Source organism: Bombina bombina, chromosome 5 (genome assembly GCF_027579735.1).
Source record: "Bombina bombina isolate aBomBom1 chromosome 5, aBomBom1.pri, whole genome shotgun sequence".
NCBI lineage: Eukaryota > Metazoa > Chordata > Amphibia > Anura > Bombinatoridae > Bombina > Bombina bombina.
The window spans coordinates 161676669-161701300 of NC_069503.1; the positions used below are offsets into that span (position 1 = coordinate 161676669).

Genomic DNA, 24632 nt, shown 5'->3' on the forward strand with positions numbered 1-24632 from the left:
TTTCAAAAGCATGGTTGGATTATATAAAGGGCTAGATTACAAGTGGAGCACTAACTTATTGCGCACCCTTCAACAGGCAAATTTATTGCTACGGCGAGCTTGTGGTAGCAATTAGCACTCAGAAGATCAAACAGAGATCCGATCTCTGGTTAATTTTCTAAAAGTACCCCAAATGCCCTCAAAATAGAGGGCATTATAGTTTTTTTATTAAAAAATAACCAACTGCACTAGACAGTTTTTGGGATCTAAAGTTGGTGGTAGTGGGGTGTTAGAAAACAAAAAGGCACTAAAATGTGCTTTTACATTGCGGTCTATGGGGAACTGTGTGTTCTCAGTACATATATATGTATATGACTATATATATATATATACCTGTATATTTATGTGCTAATATGTGTATATACACATACTAACACATAAATATATATGTATATAGTCATATAGATATATATTTACTAAATGCTGCCCATCACTGTGCTACTTACCTCTTCGCTGCGCAAGGATCTGATGCCGTCTCTGGTGGCATTATAACGAGGTTCCCATTGGAGCCTATGGAAGCACACTCTTATGAGTGCAATGCTTCCTAGCAGTTTGAATGCGAGCTCGTGTTCACATTGGGCTTTACATAGCGTGCTCTGGTATTACTCAGTGGAGCGCTAATATCACTTGCACGCAAGCAATATTTAGCGCTCCACTTGTAATCTAGCCCAAAATGTTAAAAAAAACAAAAAACCTAAAAACAAAAAACAAGTACGTTTATAAGCAAAAAAATTAATTGGTTAATGCCAGAGTTTTCATATAAAACCTTTTGACATCAGTTTAATTGTACTAGTGTAATTGTGTGCACAGTCACACAAGTCTTTCTTTATTATATATGATCTTCTGTATATGTATTTCTGGTATCTATTTGTTCTGTTTTGTATTTCAGCTGTTCCAGTGCACTTTAGCAAGCCATTAAAGAACACAACAGCAGAGGAAGGCGTTACAGTTACACTTCGTTGTGAGACCACAAAGCCTAATGTACCAGTGGAATGGAGAAAGGGTACAGTAATGCTCTTCCCTTGCGCCAAATACGAGATGAAGCAAGATGGAGTTGTGGCTGAACTAGTGATTTATGATGCTGAGGCTGAAGATGCAGCTGACTATACCTGTGATACAGGAGACCAGCAAACTACTGCAAACATTCAAGTAAATGGTGGGTAAATATATCAAATTAATAAAAAAGGTTTCCATTAACAGCAATTACCAGGGTGCAGGCAAAGTTTCCACAAAGCAGCAAGTATGATATCCAGTGATAGCAGTTGGTTATTGTTAAAGTGACATTTCGGGGTTTCCTGAAACATAACTTTGATAATAAACCACTGCCTTCAAAACTCCAGTGAGTGCGGACATCATACTTGCTGCTTTAAATAAAAAAATATATCTTTTCATCTTAATGGGAGGAGAGTCCACTGCTTCATTCATTACTTGTGGGAATTAGGAACCTGGCCACCAGGAGGAGGCAAAGACACCCCAGCGAAAGGCTTAAATACCTCCCCCTTTCCCCTCATCCACCAGTCATTCTTTGCCTTTCGTCACAGGAGGTTGGCAGAGAAGTGTCGGAAGATTCGGAGTAGACTCTTTTGGAGGGTAGTACTCTTCGAAATGGGACTGGAATTTTAAGTAGTCCTGTCAGTCTCTTAGTGAGAGCATGGGTAAATGTTAGAGTCCTGACTCAGTTTAACAGCTCCATTAACAATCAGCGTTGATGAGTTTCGCTGCCTGCTTTTCTTGTCTCAAGTCCATGTCAGGAGCAATGCTACTGCCCTGTTACATTTGAAGGGACGTGTTCCTGTTCCACGGCGATGGTTCTGGTAAGATCGGTTCATTTATATATATATTTGACAACGCAAGAAGACAGGGTCACAGTGTGGCTCCTTTTATCTTTATAGAATCTAGGGTAATACCCTCAGAAGGGGGCTGTTGAACAGGGGGGATAATTTTATGAATATTGTTAATTGTGTTTTTCTACTGTATTTGTGTGAGATGAGGCTCTGTCAGTGTGGAACAGAGTTTATTAGCGAGAGATTGAGGCGGGCTCTTTTGGCACATCCTTCTCTCGAGTGCAGGGGCGGGCGGTCCTGCATGGCACTCCATGTGACCGGGTGTGGCCTCTGAAACTACCTCTTTCTCCACCTGCGTTTGAAGGAGACAAAAGCTGTTTCTTATAGTCCAGGTCATAGGAGGTGGTGAGTGCCCCGGCCATTGGGATATACAGGTGCCATTTATTTTTGATCAAGTCCGTAATAAAGGCGCAAGCTATGGAGGACTCTAATATGTTAGAGGATACTCCCTCTTTATCCAAACCCATTAACTGTGTATATTGTGAGGAGGTTCCAGTTGAACCGCCTATGCAACTCTGTTCCACATGCTTTGACAATATTGCTATTTCCAAAAAGAATAAGGTATTTAGTACGACTGAGCTGTCCACCTCTGAGGGCTCCCCGCCCCGTGAGGTGCGTTACCTGCAATCATCTGTGATTACACAAGCAGTTCCCCAGGGCCTTACTAATCCTCCTGCGGGAGGGGTTCTTTGGCCTCCAGACTTCACCAATCAGTTACAGACAGCGGTTTCTGTGGCCATTAATGCGATTCCTCACCCTACTAAGCGCAAGCGGAAGGTAAGGCACTGCTATCAGTCTCAGTTGTCTTTGACTCCGCTAGATGTCTCTGACAGATTATCCGCTGAGGAGGACAACTCCGACTTATTGGAGGATCTTGCTTCTAGGTCGGAATCGGCTATGTTTCAAATTTAAGATGGAGCATTTGCGCTTTCTGCTGAAAGAGGTGCTTGCTTTGTTGAGGTTCCGTAACTGAAACTACCGGAGGAACCTTCGATCCCTAAACTGGATAGGGTTTATGAGGATAGCGTAGTGCCCCAGGCCTTCCCAGTTCCAGTAAAGAAGGCTAACATTAAGAATGAATGGGAGAAACTTGGTTCGTCCTTTTCCCCCTCTTCTTCTTTTAAAAACTTTTCCCCTTTCCTTGAACTGTGGGGAACTGCCCCTAAGGTGGATGGTGCTGTCTCCACGCTTGCTAAGAGAACGACTATTCCGCTAGAGAATAGCTCCTCTTTAAAGGAACCCATGGATAAAAAGATGGAGTCCATGCTGAGAAAGATGTTCCAACTCACGGGGTCTGTTTTTCAAGTTGCGGCGGTGGTCGCTGCACTGGCTGGTGCGGATACCTACTGGTGTGATGCTCTATCAGATATGCTCGAGTGGAGACTCCTCTCAATGAAATTGTAGAATGAATCAAGGCCTTAAGAGTGGCACATTCAATCATTTGTGATGCTAACATGCAGATTATTCACCTGAATGCTAAGACATTTTCTGTTTTAGCCCACAGGGCTCTGTGGCTAAAGTCTTGGTCTGCGGAATTACTTTTAAGTCTCGTTTGCTTTCCCTCCCATTCAAGGGGAAGATTTTGTTTGGCCCAGGCCTGGATTCTATCATATCTATGGTCACGGGTGGCAAGAGTGCCTTCTTGCTTAGGATAAGAAGGCTAAACCTAAGGGATCTACTTTTTGTCCCTTTCGTGTAAACAAGTCTCAGTGCCAGCAGCCTGCCGCAAAGTCAGAGCAATCCAAGGGATCTTGGAAGCCAGCTAACTATTGGAACAAGTCCAAGCAGAATAAGAAGTCTGCCGAATCCAAGTCGGCATTAAGGGGCAGCCCCCGGTCCATGTTCGGATCATGTAGGTGGCAGACTATCTCTTTTTGTAGAGACCTGGAGAAAAGACGGTCATATCCCAGGTTTACAGAATAGGTTTCAAGTCTTATCTGCCAAGAGGCAGATTCCTCCTGTCAAATATATCTTCAAGACCAGAAAAGAGTGACGCCTTCCTGGGGTGTGTGAGGGATCTCTCATCTCTCGGAGTAATCGTCCGGCAGAAAGAGGCCTGGGGTATTATTCAAACCTTTTCATGATCCCAAAGAAGGAGGGAACGTTTCGTCCAATTCTGGACCTAAAGGCCATAAACAAATTTTTGCCAGATCCGTCGTTCAAGATGGAGACGATCAGGTCAATTTTGCCCCTAGTTCAAGAGGGGCAATTCATGATGACTATAGACCTGTAGGACGCTTACCTTCACATTCCAATCCACAAGGATCACTTCAGGTTTCTAAGATTCGCCTTCCTGGAACAGCACTTCCACGTTGTGGCCCTTCCGTTTGGTCTGGCGACTGCCCAAAGAGTATTCACAAAGGTTCTGGGAGCTCTTCTCACAGTAGCGAGAGCCAGAGGAATTGCAGTGACACCTTATCTGGACGATATCCTGGTCCAGGCTCTGTCCTATAGTCTTGCGGAGGATCACTCGAGAGCTCTTCTCCTTCTTCTTTGGTCCCACAGTTGGAAGATAAACGAAGGAAAAATTTCATTGGTCCCCAGCAACAGGGTGGAATTCCTGGGTACTATAATAGATTCTTCAGCCATGAAGATATTTTTGACAGATCAGAGACATTGCAAGCTTGTGTCCAACTGTCTATCTCTTCAGACATCCTCCAGGACTTCTATGGCCAGGTGTATGGAGGTGATCGGGCTCATGGCATCCAGCATAGATGTCATCCCATTTGCCAGGTTCCATCTCAGACTTCTTCAGCTGTGCATGTTGAGACAATGGAATGGTGGTCATTCAGATCTGTCCCAACAGATATCTCTAAACAGTCCCTATCTTGGTGGACCCGACCGGGACAGTTGTCTCAGGGGACATCCTTTTTGAGACCATCCTGGGAGATTGTGACAACGGATGCAAGTCTATCAGGATGGGGAGCTGTTTGGGGTGCCAGAAAGGCACGGGGCAGATGGACTCAAGAAGAATCGAGTCTATCGATAAATATTTTGGAACTGCGAGCAATATTCAATGCACTGAGGGCTTGGTCCCTTCTGGGGTCATCCCGATGAATCATATTCAAGTCAGACAACATTACCTCGGTGGCTTACATAAACCATCAGGGGGGGGGCGAGAAGCTCTCTAGCCATGAGGGAAGTATATCGGATTTTGGATTGTGCAGAAACTCACAATTGTTCACTCTCAGCGATCCCCATTCCGGGTGTAGACAACTGGGAAGCGGATTTTCTGAGCAGACAGACGTTTCATCCAGGGGAATAGTCCCTCTATCCTGAGATGTTCGTGGAAATCTGCAGCAGATGGAACACGCCGGAGATAGAGATATAGGCGGAACTGATAGATGCCTTGGCCGTTCCCTGGGACTTCAACCTAATTTACATATTTCCACCGTTACCTCTTTTACCTCGGGTAGTGGCCTGCATCAAGCAGGAGCAAGCTTCGGCTATTCTGATTGCTCCATCTTGGCTGCGGAGGATGTGCTTTGCGGATCTGGTGGCAATGTCATCATCTCCACCATGGAAGTTACCTTGTCGCAGGGATATGGGGGTTCAAGGTCCCTTTCTACATCAAAATCTAGATTCTCTGAGACTGACTGCGTGGAGATTGAATGACTAGTCTTAGCCAAAAGAGGATTTTCGGAAGAGTGATTGACACTCTCCTTCAGGCCAGTAAGCCGGTCACTCGATGCATCTACCACAAGGTGTGGAGGACCTACTTGCCCTAGTGTGAGGAATGAGGATATCCCTGGCATAAGGTCAGGGTATCCAGGATATTGGCCTTTCTCCAGGACGGTCTGGATAAGGGTCTTGCCGCCAGTTCCCTAAGGGGACAGATCTCAACTTTATCTGTACTGTTGCATAAGAAGCTTGTGGAGCTTCCTGACATTAAGTCCTTCGTTCAGGCTCTGGTTAGGATCATGCCTGTCTTCAGGAATCCGGCTCCGGAGCTTAAACTTGGTTTTTAAGGTCTTGCAGAGGGCTCCGTTTGAGGTTCTTTCATGGAAAGTCCTATTATTACTGGCTATTGCATAGGCGCGCAGAGTCTCTGAGTTGGCGGCCTTGCAATGTGAGCCTCCCTACTTGGTTTTCATGCCGATAAGGCTGTTCTTCGCACTGGATTGGGATTCCTTCCCAAGGTGGTGTCGAGTCATAACATCAATCAGGAAATAGTAGTTCCTTCTTTGTGTCCTAACCCTTCTTCTTCAAAGGAGAGTTTACTTCATAATCTGGACTTGACGTTTTATCTTCAGGCCAAAAAAGAAGATCAGACAGTCTTCGTCCTTATTTGTTGTGTATTCAGGGAAGCGCAGGGGATAAAGGGCCTCTGCCACTTCTCTATCTTTTTGGTTGAAGAGTATGATCCATCTGGCATATGAGACAGCGGGACACAAGCCTTCTCAGAGAATTACGGCTCACTCGACTAGAGCTGTGGCCTCTTCTTGGGCCTTTAAGAATGAGGCTTCTATGGAGCAGATTTGTAAGGCGGCCACTTGGTCTTCCTTACATGCTTTTGCAAAATGTTATAAATTTTAAATTTTTGCTTTGGCTGAAGAAGCTTTTGGGAGAAAGGTTCTGCAGGCAGTGGTGCCCTCAGTATAGGGTCTGCCTCCTTTTACCCTCCCATTTTTTTCATTCAGTGTCCTCTAGAGCTTGGGTAAATTTGTTCCCACAAGTAATGAATGAAGCAGTGGACTCTCCTCCCATTAAGATGGAAAACATAAATTATGCTTACCTGATAATTTCATTTCCATCTGTGGGAGGAGAGTCCACTGCACCCGCCCCTTTCTCCGGTGGGCGGACCGAAATTTATTGTTATTCTTATGGCACTATTTATACCATATATATATAGGATTATTTATCCTACTGTTCCTTGTTCCCTTGGCAGAATTACTGGGGGATGAGGGGAGTGGGGGAGGTATTAAAGCCTTTGGCTGGGGTGTCTTTGCCTCCTCCTGGTGGCTAGGTTCTTAATTCCCACAAGTAATGAATGAAGCAGTGGACTCTCCTCCCACAGATAGAAATGAAATTATCAGGTAAGCATAATTTATGTTATCTACTTATCTATATATATAGATATTCATATGTATCCCAGAGCCAGCTGGAAAACCCCTCGACACAAAGCAGGCATACACAGGTTACTGGTGAATAACAGAAGCCTTTAATCCAAAAGGTAACACAGATTGGCCAGTTGCCATTCTGTGTTACCTTTTGGATTAAAGGCTTCTGTTATTCACCAGTAACCTGTGTATGCCTGCTTTGTGTCGAGGGGTTTTCCAGCTGGCTCTGGGATACATCTGAATATCTAGATTTTATATTGGCAGAGCTCCAGGGAGTTGCATATGGTTGGTGTGTGACATTTTTACCTGACTTGTTATCTATCTATCTATCTATCTATCTATCTATCTATCTATCTATCTATATATATATATATATATATATATATATATATATATATATATATATATATATATATATACTACCACAGTCTACTGTTGTTTAAAACATTTTTAATGAAAAATTAATTTATAAAACATAATAATTTTTTTTTGTACACACTGAAAATAAAAACATTTGGTGTGACCGTCACTTGCTTAAATTAATGCTTTCTGTTTTGTACTTAAAGGGACACTATACCCAAACATTTTCTTTCATGATTAAGGTAGAGAATATAATTTTAAACAACATTCCAATTTACTTCTATTACCTAATTTGCTTCATTCTTTAGATATACTTTAATGAAGAAATAGCAATGCACACGGTGAACCAATCACAGGAGGCATCTATGTGCAGCTACCAATCAGCTAGATATGCTTTTCAGCAAAGAATATCAAGAGAATGAAGCAAAATAGATAATAGAAGTAAATTAGAAAGTTGTTTGTAATTGTATGCTCTTTCTAAATCATGAAAGAAAAAATTTGGGTTTCATGTCCCTTTAATTTACGAGTTTATGCAGAATTTTACAAAGCACAGTGTCTAGAGGTGTAACAGTGTATTTCGCCTTTACAGTTTTCAAATATTCCCAAAGAGGTTAAGTGTGGTTAAAGTCTGCACGTTAAAGGCTTGCAAATTGGTACTCCTTGCGCTTCCTTGGATTTCCTATACACTTTGTACATCTTCAGTGTGTGGTTAGGATCATTGTCCCTCTGGAAGAGTAATCTTCTTCCATACAACTTGCCACTGCACAAGAGACGGGTACTTCTCATTGGTCAAAGTGTATTTTTTCTTGTACAAATCCCTAACTGCAGAATACTTTTTGTCTGGTTTAGAGACCACTACTCTTAAATGAAATTAAGACTGCACTTTTGACTGTTTAGCTGGGTTTGAATCATGAACGCAAATGTTGTTCTCTTTCATAATTATGTTTAGCTTAATTTACCGGTCTTGTGATGATGTGCTCACCTTGGGTCTGCCTGGTCTTGCTTTGAATGAAAATTGTTTGATTTCAGAAAATCTCTTTAGTGTGAGCTGTACTGCTCCCTTAGAATTATCAACCTACCTGCAGTTTGGTACTGGGAAAGTATTTTGAAACTGAGGAGAACAACTTATCATCAAATTGCTTTAATAAGCTTCTTTAATATGATTATTAAAGGCATTTTAGCTGATGTCCTTCTTTAAAGGCCCAAACAGAAGCACCTGCTGGAGCGCTAGTAGTAGAGTTATCTAGCAGGACCATACTAATAGAATTAATATCAGGTTTAATCAATAAAAGACAAATGTATCTCACATGTGTTCTAAAATGTTACCTTTTAAAGAAATATATAGTGTCACAACCGTTTTGAAAATGTATAAGCAAATGATAGGTGAAGAGAATATTCATATAAATGGCAATATCAAAAATAATTTGTCTTAGTGTTTAAAATATTGTTGACTAAAATGTATAAAACTAATATTGTATGACTTTTTAATAAATGATCAAATAAAACCAGTTGGTGATGGGGAACTCTGATGTTTTTTTATCTCATGTGTATTAGTAAATACATTACAAATATATAACCATTTTTGCAGTACTCCAGTTCTCACAGACATTGCAGAATGTTGAGGCGGAGGAAGGTGGAAAGGCGCGACTACATTGTGAGTTGTCAGCTAAGGCCGCTTCTGTGGAGTGGCGTAAAGGGCAGGAGAAGCTACAGCCAAGTGCCAAGTATGAAATGAAGCAAGAAGGTACTGCCCGAGAGCTAATTATTCATAATCTGCACCTGGAAGATGTAGGAGAGTATTTCTGTGTTGCCAGGAATAAGAAAACTTCAGCAATCCTGAATGTTAAAGGTACCAACTCACTCATTGTTTTATTCATTTAAAGAGACATTTAACTCTAAGGGGTAGATTTAACAAGCAGTGGATGCTGCAATCTACCCCCATAGTTTCCAGATCGCTGGAAACAAGAGTTAAGAATCAGCTCCTTAACTCGTCCGCCATCTCTGAAGCGGCGGACAGCAATCATCCCGATCGGATATGATTGGGATGATCGACACTCCCTGCGAATCTGCAGGGCGGCGGCATTGCACAAGCATTTCACTAGAAATGCTTGTGCAATGTTTAATGCAGACAACGTATGCTGTCGGCATTTAGCGATGTTGGGCGAACATGATCCCTAAGTCTAACTATCTTCTAAAAGTGTATTATTTAACCATGTTAAAACATTTCTGTATACAAATTATTGTTATACCTGCTTATTTTCATTTCGTAATTGATATGCAACTCCAATTTCAATCTTTCATGATTCAGACAGAGCATACCATTTTGAAAAATTTCCAATTTAATTCTATTAATAAATAAATTCTCTTGGTATCCTTTGTTGAAGCGTCAGCAATGCACTAGAGGGAGAAAGCTGAACAAATTGGGTGAATGAATAGGAAGAGGCATATATGTGTAGCCATCATTTAGCATCTACCTCCAAGAAGTGCATTGATTTTCAACCATTGATACAAAGAGAATGAAGCAAATTAGATAACAGATAGCATTTATGTTATAACAGAAGCCATTATTTCCTAAAATAAATACATATTTTATAGTTTCACATTTTGCATCAGTTTACTTTCTGGCTGGGTGAAAAAAATGAAACTATTTTGTGAATTGAGAAGAATAAAAATATTATAGGAAGTGTCACTTAAAGGACAATTAATTAAAGTAGAATTATATTGTCAACAAATGCAAGATAAATGGACAATGCAATTAGCTTGAATTTTAAATGAGAAGTAGATTTTTATCTGACAAATTTAAAAATGTACTTTAATTTGCCAGCTCCCCTGTATCATGCAACAACCATCAGCCAATTACAGAATCATATACGTATTCAATGTGAACTTTTGCACATGCTCAGTAGGAAGGGTGCCTCAAAAAGTGTACATATCAAAAGACTATGCACAATTTGATAATGGGGATAAATTGAAAAGGCTGCATGGACTATCTGAATAATGATTTTTATTTTTTAGTGTCCCTTTAATGATTTTAATGTGAAGTGAAAAATTCCCCTCAAAACAAATACTGTCAAATACATAAAACCATCCTCTTCTTGTGTACAGTTTATTGTAAGTGTGCTATGAATACAAGAACTTCAAAACCTTATTGTATATGTTATGTCTTCTATCAGATAATATATATTCTCCTTGTTTTCCCAGAACTAGACGTCACTATTGCACAAGGCCTTACAGATTTATCGGTTTTCGCATCCGAGAATGCCGTATTCAAGTGTGAGGTTTCCCACGCAGATGCTAAGGACGTGGAATGGAAGTTGCAGGGGATCACACTGGAGAATAACGAGATGAATAACATTTCTGTGGAGAAAGGCAACATCCACATCTTGAAGCTGAGTAAAGTAACACCAGATGATTCTGGGACTGTCACATTCCGGGTCGGACCATATACTTCAACAGCAGAGCTTACAGTTAAAGGTAATACGCTTACCACAAGTAGTCATATTAAAGTTATCTGCAGTACTACTGGAGATGCTAAGCACACAGTCATTATCGTAGCCCCCCCCCCCCCATTTTTTAAATGTGTCAAAAGCCATATTTTTTCAAGAACATTTTCTTTTACACATCCTTTGCTGTTCCCAAGAGAAAGAGTGAGGTAAATGAGAGAAAATGTTGTCCCACCACCAGTATCACCCTTGAACTGTAGCACTGAAGCAACCTTTGTTAGCGTCCCTAATTTTAAAGCTCTAGAACCATCTGTCTTTCAGAATAAAAGAGGGTGCGGAACCTGAAGGACTTGGCGAGTGGTGAGCTGCATCAGCTAGATGGGGACTGTAGATAATCAGAATCTCACATGGAACAGTCAATAGGGCATGGTTAATCTGTCACAAATAGCAGCATATCTTTAAACAAATGCAAATTTAATTACACAGTTTTTAACATACTTCATGTAGCATTCTCTTCTAGTATGACAAACTTTTTTGTGTACTATGATTGCATTGCTTATTGCAAAACAAATTCTCTAGGTAACATTTGATGAGAATAAAACAAGAGCCATAAAATTATTGTATAGAAAATTAGCAAATTTGTTTTTCCTCAGAAACACTGACTCTATACAATGCAAAGGAAACTCTGGAAAATATATGCAAATTAGATAAACAATAGATCATGCTTTTTGTTTCCAAAAGCAATCCCCTTTTTGTGCTGGGTGCAGCAAAGAAAACAAACCACTTCTGGACAGTTGTTTCCAGTTTAATTACTCTCATCAGAAGAAGATGGTGGAGATAAAGGTCTTTTTACCAATGCTGTCTATATAAATCATTCATACTTAGGGCTAAATTACAAGTAGCACAATTGTTTTATATCTATCTATCTATCTATCTATCTATCTCTCTCTCTCTCTCTCTCTCTCTCTCTCTCTCTCTCTCTCTCTCTCTCTCTCTCTCTCTCTCTCTCTCTCTATATATATATATATATATATATATATATATATATATATATATATATACCTGTATCTCTCTCTCTCTCTCTCTCTCTCTATATATATATATATATATATATATATATATATATATATATATACCTGTATATCTATATATATATATATATATATATATATAAAAACATACACGAAAAAACCCAAACACAAAGCCTAAAGCTTTATATAGCTGGTGTGTAATAGAGTAGGATCCAGCAGTTTATCCGGATTAGTTGCAAGAGTCAAAGACGTGTATAAACACGAGTAGAGAAGTAGGCGTGTATTGTAACAAACACTCACCGAAAAAACTGCACAAACAACCAGGCGTGTGCAGGTATTGCCCACCAAGCATCAGCAGTGAACTCCTTACTTGTAATCCAGGATCACCCCCGGGTAAGTCCTCACCTCTGTGCCGTACACAAAGGAGATTTCAAATCATCCTGCATCAAACAGTACGGCTCACAGAGTCTCACTAGGATGCTTGTACACGGGTAGAGTGTTGACGTCACCACGCCTCTTCTCAGTGGAAAGTAGCTCCGCTCCGGAATCTTAACGCACAGAAGGAACCGCTCCAAAACGAAAGCACAGGTTGGATGTCATGGATGAGACTGGAGTAGACACAATTCAAAAGGAAAAACCGGCATCCAGAGGAGATTTAAATTAAAAGTTCCAATATTTATTGATGAAATTAAAAGGATAAAACACAGCATTAGGTCAAAGACATGGGCGCAGCACAGACAGGCATACGCGTTTCGGACGTATCCATAGTCACAGCCTGAGGTGCTAGCCCGCACATTTGTTTAAAAGGCTTTAAAACAATAGTGATTGGTTATACAAAAACACCCCCCCCCCCATGAATGAAGACCAATAACAACGTACCAAATTTAACACAACCTCCATTACCAGTATTGTGTTCTAAACGTTATTAGGCTCAATCTGACAATATAGATCAGTGATATAGAAGATGCTTGCATTTAACATGAATGAAAGGTTTCAAAGAACCCAAATGATTTGCATATTCACCAATTAAAAAACACAAATGTATGCAAATATTACATATTTAACGTAAGAAGAATATTAAAGAGTATTAAAGTAAATTGGTCCAAATGAAACTAAATCAATTTAATTTAAAAGGACCGATGATATCAGGAAACAATTCAGATAATGGGTAAACCTAAGGTAAATACATAGGTAAAGTACACCTCTCTACATGGAGAGTTGTGATTATTCAAAACCACTAAAGGTTACCCATTATGTGATAATGCCCCATTGTAAAAATGGCATTACTCTATGCCTATTACTCACAATGAGTTCTTAATACAGAAAAAAACTTGAAACATTACATTTAAGTGTAACAACATTACTTGGGCATTAGCATCATAGAACATAATACATATAATGGAAATTAAGCTGGATTTTAATATCAAAGACCTGACAAATATAGGAAACGTGACAGACTACCTGGTAAGTTGTCTCCAAGAACTCATTCCCAGTGATTAATTATATCAAATCTGGAGTTCAAGCCCTTCGGCAAACGAGTGTCTAGAGTAAAGATCCAATGCGCTTCTCTACGTGCCAATACTAGATCTATGTCCCCTCCCCTAGGGGGTCTGGTGACTTTCTCAATTGCACACCAGGAGAAATATTGTAAGTCATTGTTGTGAAAAGTGCCAAAATGTTGTACAATGGGCGTAGTAGCTTTGTTTATTTTAAATGATGACAGGTGTTCTCGAATTCTTGTATTGAGGTCCCTAGACGTGAGCCCTACATACTGTATTTGACAGAGGGAGCACTCTATCAGATAAACCGCGTATTCGGTTGTGCAATTCATACACATTTCAATATTATATGTTTTGTTCATTACCAGACTAGAAAATGTCTTAGTAACCTTTGCAAAATCACACAGTTTGCATTTTCTTCGACCGCATTTATACATGCCAGTATGCCTGAGCCAGGCTCCCTTGGTTTCATTCTTAGGTTTCAATAAGGTCGGTGCTAGTATGTTACCCAATGTTGGACTTTTTCTGTAAGAACATCTCAAACCATTTTTTACAGTGTCTACCAGATTGTCATCCGCTGAGAGGATAGAAAAGTGTTTACGTACAATCTTACAGATATGTGGATACTGTACGCTGTGGTTTGTAACAAAAGTCACACCTTTAAACTTATCCTTCTGAGAGGACGACAGACTCAAAAGATCTTTTCTATCGACTGATTCAACTGAATTTTTTGCTCTTGAGATAACTGCTTTATAGTATTTCCTGTTCTTAAGTCTTTTTTCCAGATCTAAAGATTCTTTCTGGAACTGAGACGAATTGGTACAATTCCGATTAAGTCTGGTAAATTCGCCTTTGGCGATTGCAAATGGCACATGCTTAGGATGGCAACTAGTGCCCTGTAACACTGAATTCCCTGAGATAGGCTTTCTAAATATAGTTGACTCTACCTTCCCTTGGGGTGTCCCAGTAAGCGTGACATCTAAATAGTTAATACTTTTCCTGCTAGACTCACAAGTAAATCTCAGTTCGAGGTCATTGACATGTAGATATTCGATGAAACCAGGGATATCTTCCTCCTTACCTGTCCATATAAGGAAGAGATCATCAATATATCTCTTATATAGAGATATACAATCTCTATAGGGGTTACTATCTCCAAAGATGTGGTAAAACTCCCACCACCCTAAAAACAAGTTAGCATATGATGGGGCAAACTTAGCACCCATGGCGGTACCACATCTTTGGAGATAGTAAACACCCTCAAACTTGAAAAAGTTGTGAGTCAACAGGAAAGTAAGCACCTTCAGGATAAAGTTTTTGGTACTAGTATTATATTCAGAAAAATGGTTGAGGAAAAAGGTAACTGCTTCAATTCCTTTTGAATGGGGGATGCTCGAGTATAGCGAGACGACATCAACGGTCAGCCAAATGTTGGACTCTGACCATTGAACATCCTCAAGAATATTAAGAATGTGTTTTGTATCTCTCACATAAGAGAATAAAGTTACCACAATGGGTTGGAGAATGTTATCCAACCATAGAGATAGGTTGCCTAGCAGGGAATCCACACCACTGACAATAGGTCGTCCTCTTACGTCAGTTAGAGATTTGTGCGTTTTTGGAAAATGATGGAACAGGGGAGTCTTGGGATATTCCACAAAAAGATATTCAGCTGTGTTCACATTAAGACACCCCTGTTCCAAACCTTCATCCAAAAGGTGTCTAAGCTCCTTTTTGTATTCTGGTGTGGGGTCCCTGCCTAGCACCAAATAATCATCCCTATTGTTCAATTGTCTTAGACCTTCATTGATATATTGGTCACGATCCATCACGACCACCATACCACCTTTGTCCGACTTTCTCACAACTAAATTTTCGTTGTTTTTGAGAAAAGTAACTGCTTCTTTTTCGGACAAAGATAGATTAGGTCTGTAACTGGATCTGTTGTGTTTGAGTTTGATAAGATCTGTTTCAACTCTACTGTGAAATGTTTCGATAATATTCCCCCTACTTTGAATAGGGTAGAATAAAGACTTTTTCTTGAGACTAGGTCCCCTACTCTGTGTGTCACATTCAGACCCACTTTCCAACTGGAGTTGTTGGAGAGTAATGATATCACAGCCCTCTTTGAAGCTATGAATGTTAAGTGTACTCTGTGTTGTAGTATTTCTATTGTGGGCATCTATATTACCTTCAGAGAACTCTGCATTATCGTTGTTTTCAAAGTATTTCTTAAGTGTAATATTCCGGACAAGTCTATTTATGTCAATGATAGTTTGAAATAAATCAAAGTCATTTGATGGAGCAAAATTTAGACCTAGGCCAAGCACTCTATATTGTGTATCACTTAAACTATATGAGGATAGATTGACCACATTATCAACTATTTGTACTTCGTTTGTGGTCTCGGTTCTCTCAGTTGGTACCGATCTTGGCTGGTCATTACTGAAATCTGTCCCTGTGTGTGGCTCCCTCCCCCTCTCGTTGCCCCTTCCTGTCCTTGAGGAAAAAACTGATCTAAAAAAGAATTGTCATTTCTATAGTTAGCATAAACAGTATTTACTGTGTCAACATATGTAGGTTTTTTGGATCTTGCAACAGGGTTTTCTTGATTGCTACCATGTCATCGGAAGATTTGGGAACTACTAGATTAGTGTTCATGTTAGGGACTACATAATTCAAAGTCAGTGTGTTTATATTAGGATCTGGTACAATTTGTTTTGTTGTTGTCCTAACAACCAATATATCCCCATCACTTGAATAATCAGTATCACTACACGAAAATGTGACATTTTTTGAGGGATTTTGTTTGTTTTTGTTCTTATTTTTATTGTTGTGATTATTTCTATTGCCCCTCCTTCTCCTACCAAACCTGGGTTGATTCTGTCTAAAAGTACCTCTAGACTTCCTATTTCAGATATAAACAGAGTTGTTAGCATAGTCATATTTGTCACGTACAAACTTTGTATGTTTTCTTTCCATAATTTCAGACTTATTTTTTGCCACCAAATCTCTTAGGCCTAGATTTAGAGTTCGGCGGTAAAAGGGCTGTTAACGCTCCGCGGGCTTTTTTCTGGCCGCACCATAAATTTAACTCTGGTATTGAGAGTTAAAACAAATGCTGCGTTAGGCTCCAAAAAAGGAGCGTAGGGCATTTTTACCGCAAATGCAACTCTCGATACCAGAGTTGCTTACGGACGCGGCCGGCATCAATAACGTGCTCGTGCACGATTCTCCCATAGGAAACAATGGGACTGTTTGAGCTGAAAAAAAACCTAACACCTGCAAAAAAGCAGCGTTCAGCTCCTAACGCAGCCCCATTGTTTCCTATGGGGAAACACTTCCTACGTCTGCACCTAACACTCTAACATGTACCCCGAGTCTAAACACCCCTAACCTTACACTTATTAACCCCTAATCCGCCTCACTAACCCTATCATAAATGGTATTAACCCCTAATCTGCCCTCCCTAACATCGCCGACACCTACCTTCAATTATTAACCCCTAATCTTCCGATCGGAGCTCACCGCTATTCTAATAAATGTATTAACCCCTAAAGCTAAGTCTAACCCTAACACTAACACCCCCCTAAGTTAAATATAATTTACATATAACGAAATAAATTAACTCTTATTAAATAAATTAATCCTATTTAAAGCTAAATACTTACCTGTAAAATAAACCCTAATATAGCTACAATATAAATTATAATTATATTTTAGCTATTTTAGGATTAATATTTATTTTACAGGCGACTTGGTATTTATTTTAACTAGGTACAATAGCTATTAAATAGTTAAGAACTATTTAATAGCTACCTAGTTAAAATAATTACAAAATTACCTGTAAAATAAATCCTAACCTAAGATATAATTAAACCTAACACTACCCTATCAATAAAATAATTAAATAAACTACCTACAATTACCTACAATTAACCTAACACTACACTATCAATAAATTAAATAAACACAATTGCTACAAATAAATACAATTAAATAAACTAGCTAAAGTACAAAAAATAAAAAAGAACTAAGTTACAGAAAATAAAAAAATATTTACAAACATAAGAAATATATTACAACAATTTTAAACTAATTACACCTACTCTAAGCCCCCTAATAAAATAACAAAGCCCCCCAAAATAAAAAATTCCCTACCCTATTCTAAATTAGAAAAGTTACAAGCTCTTTTACCTTACCAGCCCTGAACAGGGCCCTTTGCGGGGCATGCCCCAAGAAGTTCAGCTCTTTTGCCTGTAAAAGAAAACATACAATACCCCCCCCCCAACATTACAACCCACCACCCACATACCCCTAATCTAACCCAAACCCCCCTTAAATAAACCTAACACTAAGCCCCTGAAGATCTTCCTACCTTGTCTTCACCATACCAGGTTCACCGATCCGTCCTGGCTCCGATATCTTCATCCAACCCAAGCGGGGGCTAGACATCCACTGAAGAAGTCCAGAAGAGGGTCCAAAGTCTTCCTCCTATCCGGCAAGAAGAGGACATCCGGACCGGCAAACATCTTCTCCAAGCGGCATCTTCGATCTTCTTCCATCCGGTGCGGAGCGGGTCCATCTTGAAGCAGGCGACGCGGATCCATCCTCTTCTTCCGATGTCTCCCGACGAATGACGGTTCCTTTAAGGGACGTCATCCAAGATGGCGTCCCTCGAATTCCGATTGGCTGATAGGATTCTATCAGCCAATCGGAATTAAGGTAGGAATTTTCTGATTGGCTGATGGAATCAGCCAATCAGAATCAAGTTCAATCCGATTGGCTGATCCAATCAGCCAATCAGATTGAGCTCGCATTCTATTGGCTGTTCCGATCAGCCAATAGAATGCGAGCTCAATCTGATTGGCTGATTGGATCAGCCAATCGGATTGAACTTGATTCTGATTGGCTGATTCCATCAGCCAATCAGAAAATTCCTACCTTAATTCCGATTGGCTGATAGAATCCTATCAGCCAATCGGAATTCGAGGGACGCCATCTTGGATGACGTCCCTTAAAGGAACCGTCATTCGTCGGGAGACATCGGAAGAAGAGGATGGATCCGCGTCGCCTGCTTCAAGATGGACCCGCTCCGCACCGGATGGAAGAAGATCGAAGATGCCGCTTGGAGAAGATGTTTGCCGGTCCGGATGTCCTCTTCTTGCCGGATAGGAGGAAGACTTTGGACCCTCTTCTGGACTTCTTCAGTGGATGTCTAGCCCCCGCTTGGGTTGGATGAAGATATCGGAGCCAGGACGGATCGGTGAACCTGGTATGGTGAAGACAAGGTAGGAAGATCTTCAGGGGCTTAGTGTTAGGTTTATTTAAGGGGGGTTTGGGTTAGATTAGGGGTATGTGGGTGGTGGGTTGTAATGTTGGGGGGGGGTATTGTATGTTTTCTTTTACAGGCAAAAGAGCTGAACTTCTTGGGGCATGCCCCGCAAAGGGCCCTGTTCAGGGCTGGTAAGGTAAAAGAGCTTGTAACTTTTCTAATTTAGAATAGGGTAGGGAATTTTTTATTTTGGGGGGCTTTGTTATTTTATTAGGGGGCTTAGAGTAGGTGTAATTAGTTTAAAATTGTTGTAATATATTTCTTATGTTTGTAAATATTTTTTTATTTTCTGTAACTTAGTTCTTTTTTATTTTTTGTACTTTAGCTAGTTTATTTAATTGTATTTATTTGTAGCAATTGTGTTTATTTAATTTATTGATAGTGTAGTGTTAGGTTAATTGTAGGTAATTGTAGGTAGTTTATTTAATTATTTTATTGATAGGGTAGTGTTAGGTTTAATTATATCTTAGGTTAGGATTTATTTTACAGGTAATTTTGTAATTATTTTAACTAGGTAGCTATTAAATAGTTCTTAACTATTTAATAGCTATTGTACCTAGTTAAAATAAATACCAAGTTGCCTGTAAAATAAATATTAATCCTAAAATAGCTATAATATAATTATAATTTATATTGTAGCTATATTAGGGTTTATTTTACAGGTAAGTATTTAGCTTTAAATAGGATTAATTTATTTAATAAGAGTTAATTTATTTCGTTATATGTAAATTATATTTAACTTAGGGGGGTGTTAGTGTTAGGGTTAGACTTAGCTTTAGGGGTTAATACATTTATTAGAATAGCGGTGAGCTCCGATCGGAAGATTAGGGGTTAATAATTGAAGGTAGGTGTCGGCGATGTTAGGGAGGGCAGATTAGGGGTTAATACTATTTATGATAGGGTTAGTGAGGTGGGTTAGGGGTTAATAACTTTATTATAGTAGCGGTGCGGTCCGCTCGGCAGATTAGGGGTTAATAAGTGTAGGCAGGTGTCGGCGACGTTGAGGGGGGCAGATTAGGGGTTAATAAATATAATATAGGGGTCGGCGGTGTTAGGGGTAGCAGATTAGGGGTACATAGGGAGAACGTAGGTGGCGGCGCTTTGCGGTCGGAAGATTAGGGGTTAATTATTGTAAGTAGCTGGCGGCGATGTTGTGGGGGGCAGATTAGGGGTTAATAAATGTAATATAGGGGTCGGCGGGGTTAGGGGCAGCAGATTAGGGGTACATAAGTATAACGTAGGTGGCGGTCGGCAGATTAGGGGTTAAAATTTTTAATCGAGTGGCGGCGATGTGGGGGGAGCTCGGTTTAGGGGTACATAGGTAGTTTATGGGTGTTAGTGTACTTTAGGGTACAGTAGTTAAGAGCTTTATAAACCGGCGTTAGCCAGAAAGCTCTTAACTCCTGCTATTTTCAGGCGGCTGGAATCTTGTCGTTAGAGCTCTAACGCTCACTGCAGAAACGACTCTAAATACCGGCGTTAGGAAGATACCATTGAAAAGATAGGCTACGCAAATGGCGTAGGGGGATCTGCGGTATGGAAAAGTCGCGGCTGCAAAGTGAGCGTTAGACCCTTTAATCACTGACTCCAAATACCAGCGGGCGGCCAAAACCAGCGTTAGGAGCCTCTAACGCTGGTTTTGACGGCTACCGCCGAACTCTAAATCTAGGCCTTAATATTCTATCAAACTTAACAAAATCTATGTGTGTGTGTGTGTGTGTTAAAATAGAGGGCACTCACATGTCTTTTTTATAGTTGATTCTTTATTTATTCAGTAAAAAATAACATATTTCAGGTTGTCGTTTCGGCTGATACAGCATTTGGATAATGGCAATGTGAAACAAGCCACACACACAAACTAATATTGTCTTGAAAAAGGCTCAATTGTGGAGCCGAAACGTCGACCTGAAATATGTTATTTTTTACTGAATAAATGAAGAATCAACTATAAAAAGACCTGTGAGTGACCTCTATTTTTCATATGGATGCGTATAAAGAGTGATTGAGGAGTCACCCAGGCATTACAGAAAGAGAAGAAAGGTTGGAGTGCATGGAGTGCAGAATATATATATATATATATATATATATATATATATATGTGTTTATGTATATGTGCATATATGTGTGTATACTTGTGTGTATATACTGTGTATATATATATATATATATATATATATATATATATATATATATATACACACATATATATACACATGAATATACTGTACATATATACACTTGTGAGTCCTTTATACTTAAAACATGAAAAGTAATTTATATTCAGTTTTAATATTTTATAATGTGTTTTACTGTGTATTTACTGTAAATATTTTACATTCCATTTTACATTATAGAAAATGTTCTTAGTCTTTTTAAATATATATATATATATATATATATATATATATATATATATATATATATATATATATATATATATATCTATATCTATATATATATATATATATATATATATATATATATATATATATATATATATATATATCTGTATACATGTAAATAGATATATATGTATCGATATGTTTAAACATTTTTTTGAGGGGACAGTACATTTACACTGTTATACAGGCTGTACACTCACTACGTTACATTGTAGCAAAGTGTCATTTCTTCAGTGTTGTCACATGAAAAGATATAATAAAATATTTACAAAAATGTGAGAGGTGTACTCACTTTTGTAAGATACTGTATAACCAAGGCAAAACCACACAAAACGTAAGACTAATTTGTTGATATTTCAGCCCCACTTCCAGTATTTACTAAAGAACTCAAGAACATAGAAGTGGAAGAAGATGCCACAGTAATCCTGCAGTGTGAGCTTTCAGCCCCCTGTGCCCCCCCAGTGTGGAGAAAAGGCAGAGAACAGATCTCTTCTGGCGCAAAGTTTGAAATTCGTGATCTTGGAACTGTCCAAACTTTGCAGATACATAACCTGAAACCTGAAGATTCAGGTGACTATAGCTGTGACATTGGACACCAGCAGACAAAGGCCAATGTAAAAGTTACAGGTATGATAAATAACATTATGCTTTTCTCATTATATATTACTGTAGACACGCAGATTAAACTGAATGCGCCGCAGGTTACCCGCAAATCTGTACCATTTGCTGCTCATGGAATATCCTATTAGAGGTGCAGAAATTAATAACGGCAGCAGATTTCTGTCAGTGCACTATTATTTCCAGCTATTATTGGGTACACAAAATACTTATTGTGCTTCTATTACAACCCTGGTGTAATTATTAATATACATTATATAAGATTGATTGCTCTTGGCAACAAAAAAAATCTGAAACTTGGACCACAATCTAAAATAGCTTCTAACTACATACACCAGAATTATATGACACATACAGTAATTACTCATAATAACACTCTATATAGTTATATGGTCAATTGTAGTGCAGTAGATTAAAATTGAGGTAGGCCTCAAAAAAATAGAAGGAAACATATTAGCAAAATAATCAGAAAAAAAAGAAAAATGTCAGAATAACCATGTAGGGTCATTCTATATCAAATATACAAACATAGGCGGTCTCACCAAGTTTGATAGTTCTGAAACTTGGGTATTACTTTCTATCTAAAATCTTAGATTTAAAAAAAAAAAAAATTCTCCTAAAATATAGGCAATTACTTGTTGCAAGAATGGGATAAAATCCCCTTTTTCAGGGCTGATATTTAGGGCATATTTGTTTCTATAAAAAATATACAGTTCCACATGATTTTCTTTTAAATCTGTTCTGTTTTATAGTATATTTATGTTCTGTGATTTGTTGTAACTCCATAACTGTGTAGATCAGACTAAACAAAACTCAATTTTCTAAACATTTAGGTCTTTAAAAAATGCAGTGAAAGACTGCTAGTAATTTGACTTTTCGGTGGTACTTTCCAATGTCATTTACGCATCAGAAAAAGCAACCTTTTATTGCCTGTCATTCAGTGTTAAAAAGAATGCTTACATTCAAAATATTTTAAAATAAAAATGTTTTTTCAGACTCAACAAAGTCAATGTGGGACAAATTTTAAAACATAAATAAAAAATAGGGATTTACAGTAGTAGGCAGATCTTTGTATTCTTTTTTAAGGAAAAAAAGGTGAGACGGAATAAAACGTTGTTGATTTAACATTAAATGATGCCCCTGTAGCACAAACAGCAATATTAACAGCAGTATTCTAATACTTTTTGTGTTGACATAGCTATACCTGTACTTTTTGACCAAGAAATTGAAAGCCAAAGGAGCGAGGAGTCTTCTACTATAATTATTCGAGCCCAGCTCTCAAAGCTTAATGCACCTGTAAAGTGGAGAAAGGGTAATGTCCAACTTCAGGCTAGCGACAAGTATGAAATGCGCCAGAAAGGAAAAACAGTGGAATTAGTTATAAACAATGCTCAGGTGGAAGATTCTGGAGATTATAGCTGTGATACTGGAGACCAGAAGTCCACAGCCTCTGTGCTTGTGACAGGTGGGTTCTCTTTTAGTTTAATACACACCTATAAGTGATACCTCTTAAAGTGAATGTAAATTTTGATGCTAAAGTGCCTGGTTTTTAAAAATTCAATTAAAAACAGGGGCACTTTAATTCATCAAAATTTACATTTCACTCCTGTTGTGAAAAAAATCTTTAATCTTAACAGCAACTCCAGCTTCCTCCACCCATTGCAATGCCTCTTCCTGGGTCTAAAATGAGGAATCAGGCTTCCTCCAATCACAGCGTTGAATCATACACTGATTCCCCCGGGGGGGAAGCCGTGATTGCAGGATGGCCTATCCATCATTTCTGACATCAGAAATGGCTTGCGACAACCGGAAGCTGGAGCTTCTGTCAAGTTTTAAAGGTAAGTTTTTTTTTCACAACAGGAGTGAAATGTAAATTTTGATGGATTAAAGTGCCCCTGTTTTTAATCAAAGTTTTAAAACCGGTCACTTTAGCATCAAAATTTACATACACTTTAAGTAAACCAACTTGCTTTTCTCTAAGGTAACATTATGTTTTACTATTGTAGACTAACCAATATACTAATAAAAATATGTAATAGGTCTTTGAGACAAGAAGAATGAATCAATTATATTTCAATGACACCTAACTTTAAAACTAAATCATATACATGCAGGGCCGGATTTACATCTCAGGTGCCTGTAGGCACAAAAAAGTGAAGCCCCCCCCCAAAAAAAAGAAAGTGAAAAAAACTGAGGACATTTTTTTTTATTATTATTTAGGACAATTAAAAATAAATATTAGATGTAAAACATTAAGGGGCATATGTATTAAGCTCCGTATGGAGCTTGATGCTCCGTGTTTCTGGCGAGCCTGCAGACTCGCCAGAAACAGCAGTTATGAAGCAGCGGTCACAAAGACTGCTGCTCCATAACCTGTCCGCCTGCTCTGAGCAGGCAGACAGACATCACCGCAATTCAACCCGATCGAGTACGATCGGGTTGATTGACACCCCCCTACTGGCGGCCCATTGGCCGCGAGTCTGCAGGGGGCAGCGTTGCACCAGCAGCTCTTGTGAGCTGCTGGTGCAATGCTGAATACGGTGAGCGTATTGCTCGCCGTATTCAGCGATGTCTGTCGGACCTGATCCGCACTGTCGGATCAGGTCCAACAGACATTGATAACTAGAGGCCTAAAGCTTAAGGTAATTACATTTTTCCTTTTATGGAGAAACACAAATACATACACCAATTTAGAGGGACATAAAATGTGACAGTTTGCTAGGGCATTTTATTATTGCGCTAGTGCTTGCACAGAAGTGTGTTAGCCTGTTGCAAAAGAGTTAAACACATAGTCAATGTCAGTTCTGAGACAGCAATACACATCTGTGCAGACCCAGATGGACTCATAGGACATGTTTACTGACAAGCCATTAGTGTAATGCTTTTCTGGAGATGCCTTTGACTATGTGCTTAACATTTTGTTGGAGTTAAACACAGTTTTGGGTAAACAATAGCAATATTAAAACTAGCAGCATGCAAGCTCATCAACAACCTTAGCAGC

General features: G+C 39.1%; 1 protein-coding gene across 1 annotated transcript in view; it reads left to right on the forward strand.

Annotated features, from left to right (window-relative positions):
• OBSCN (obscurin, cytoskeletal calmodulin and titin-interacting RhoGEF) overlaps positions 1 to 24632 on the forward strand; it is a 937038-nt gene that overhangs the window by 309106 nt on the left and 603300 nt on the right. The window contains 5 exon segments of the mRNA XM_053713767.1: positions 929 to 1195; positions 8892 to 9152; positions 10505 to 10777; positions 21374 to 21640; positions 22830 to 23096. Of these exon segments, the coding sequence (XP_053569742.1) occupies positions 929 to 1195; positions 8892 to 9152; positions 10505 to 10777; positions 21374 to 21640; positions 22830 to 23096 (1335 nt within the window).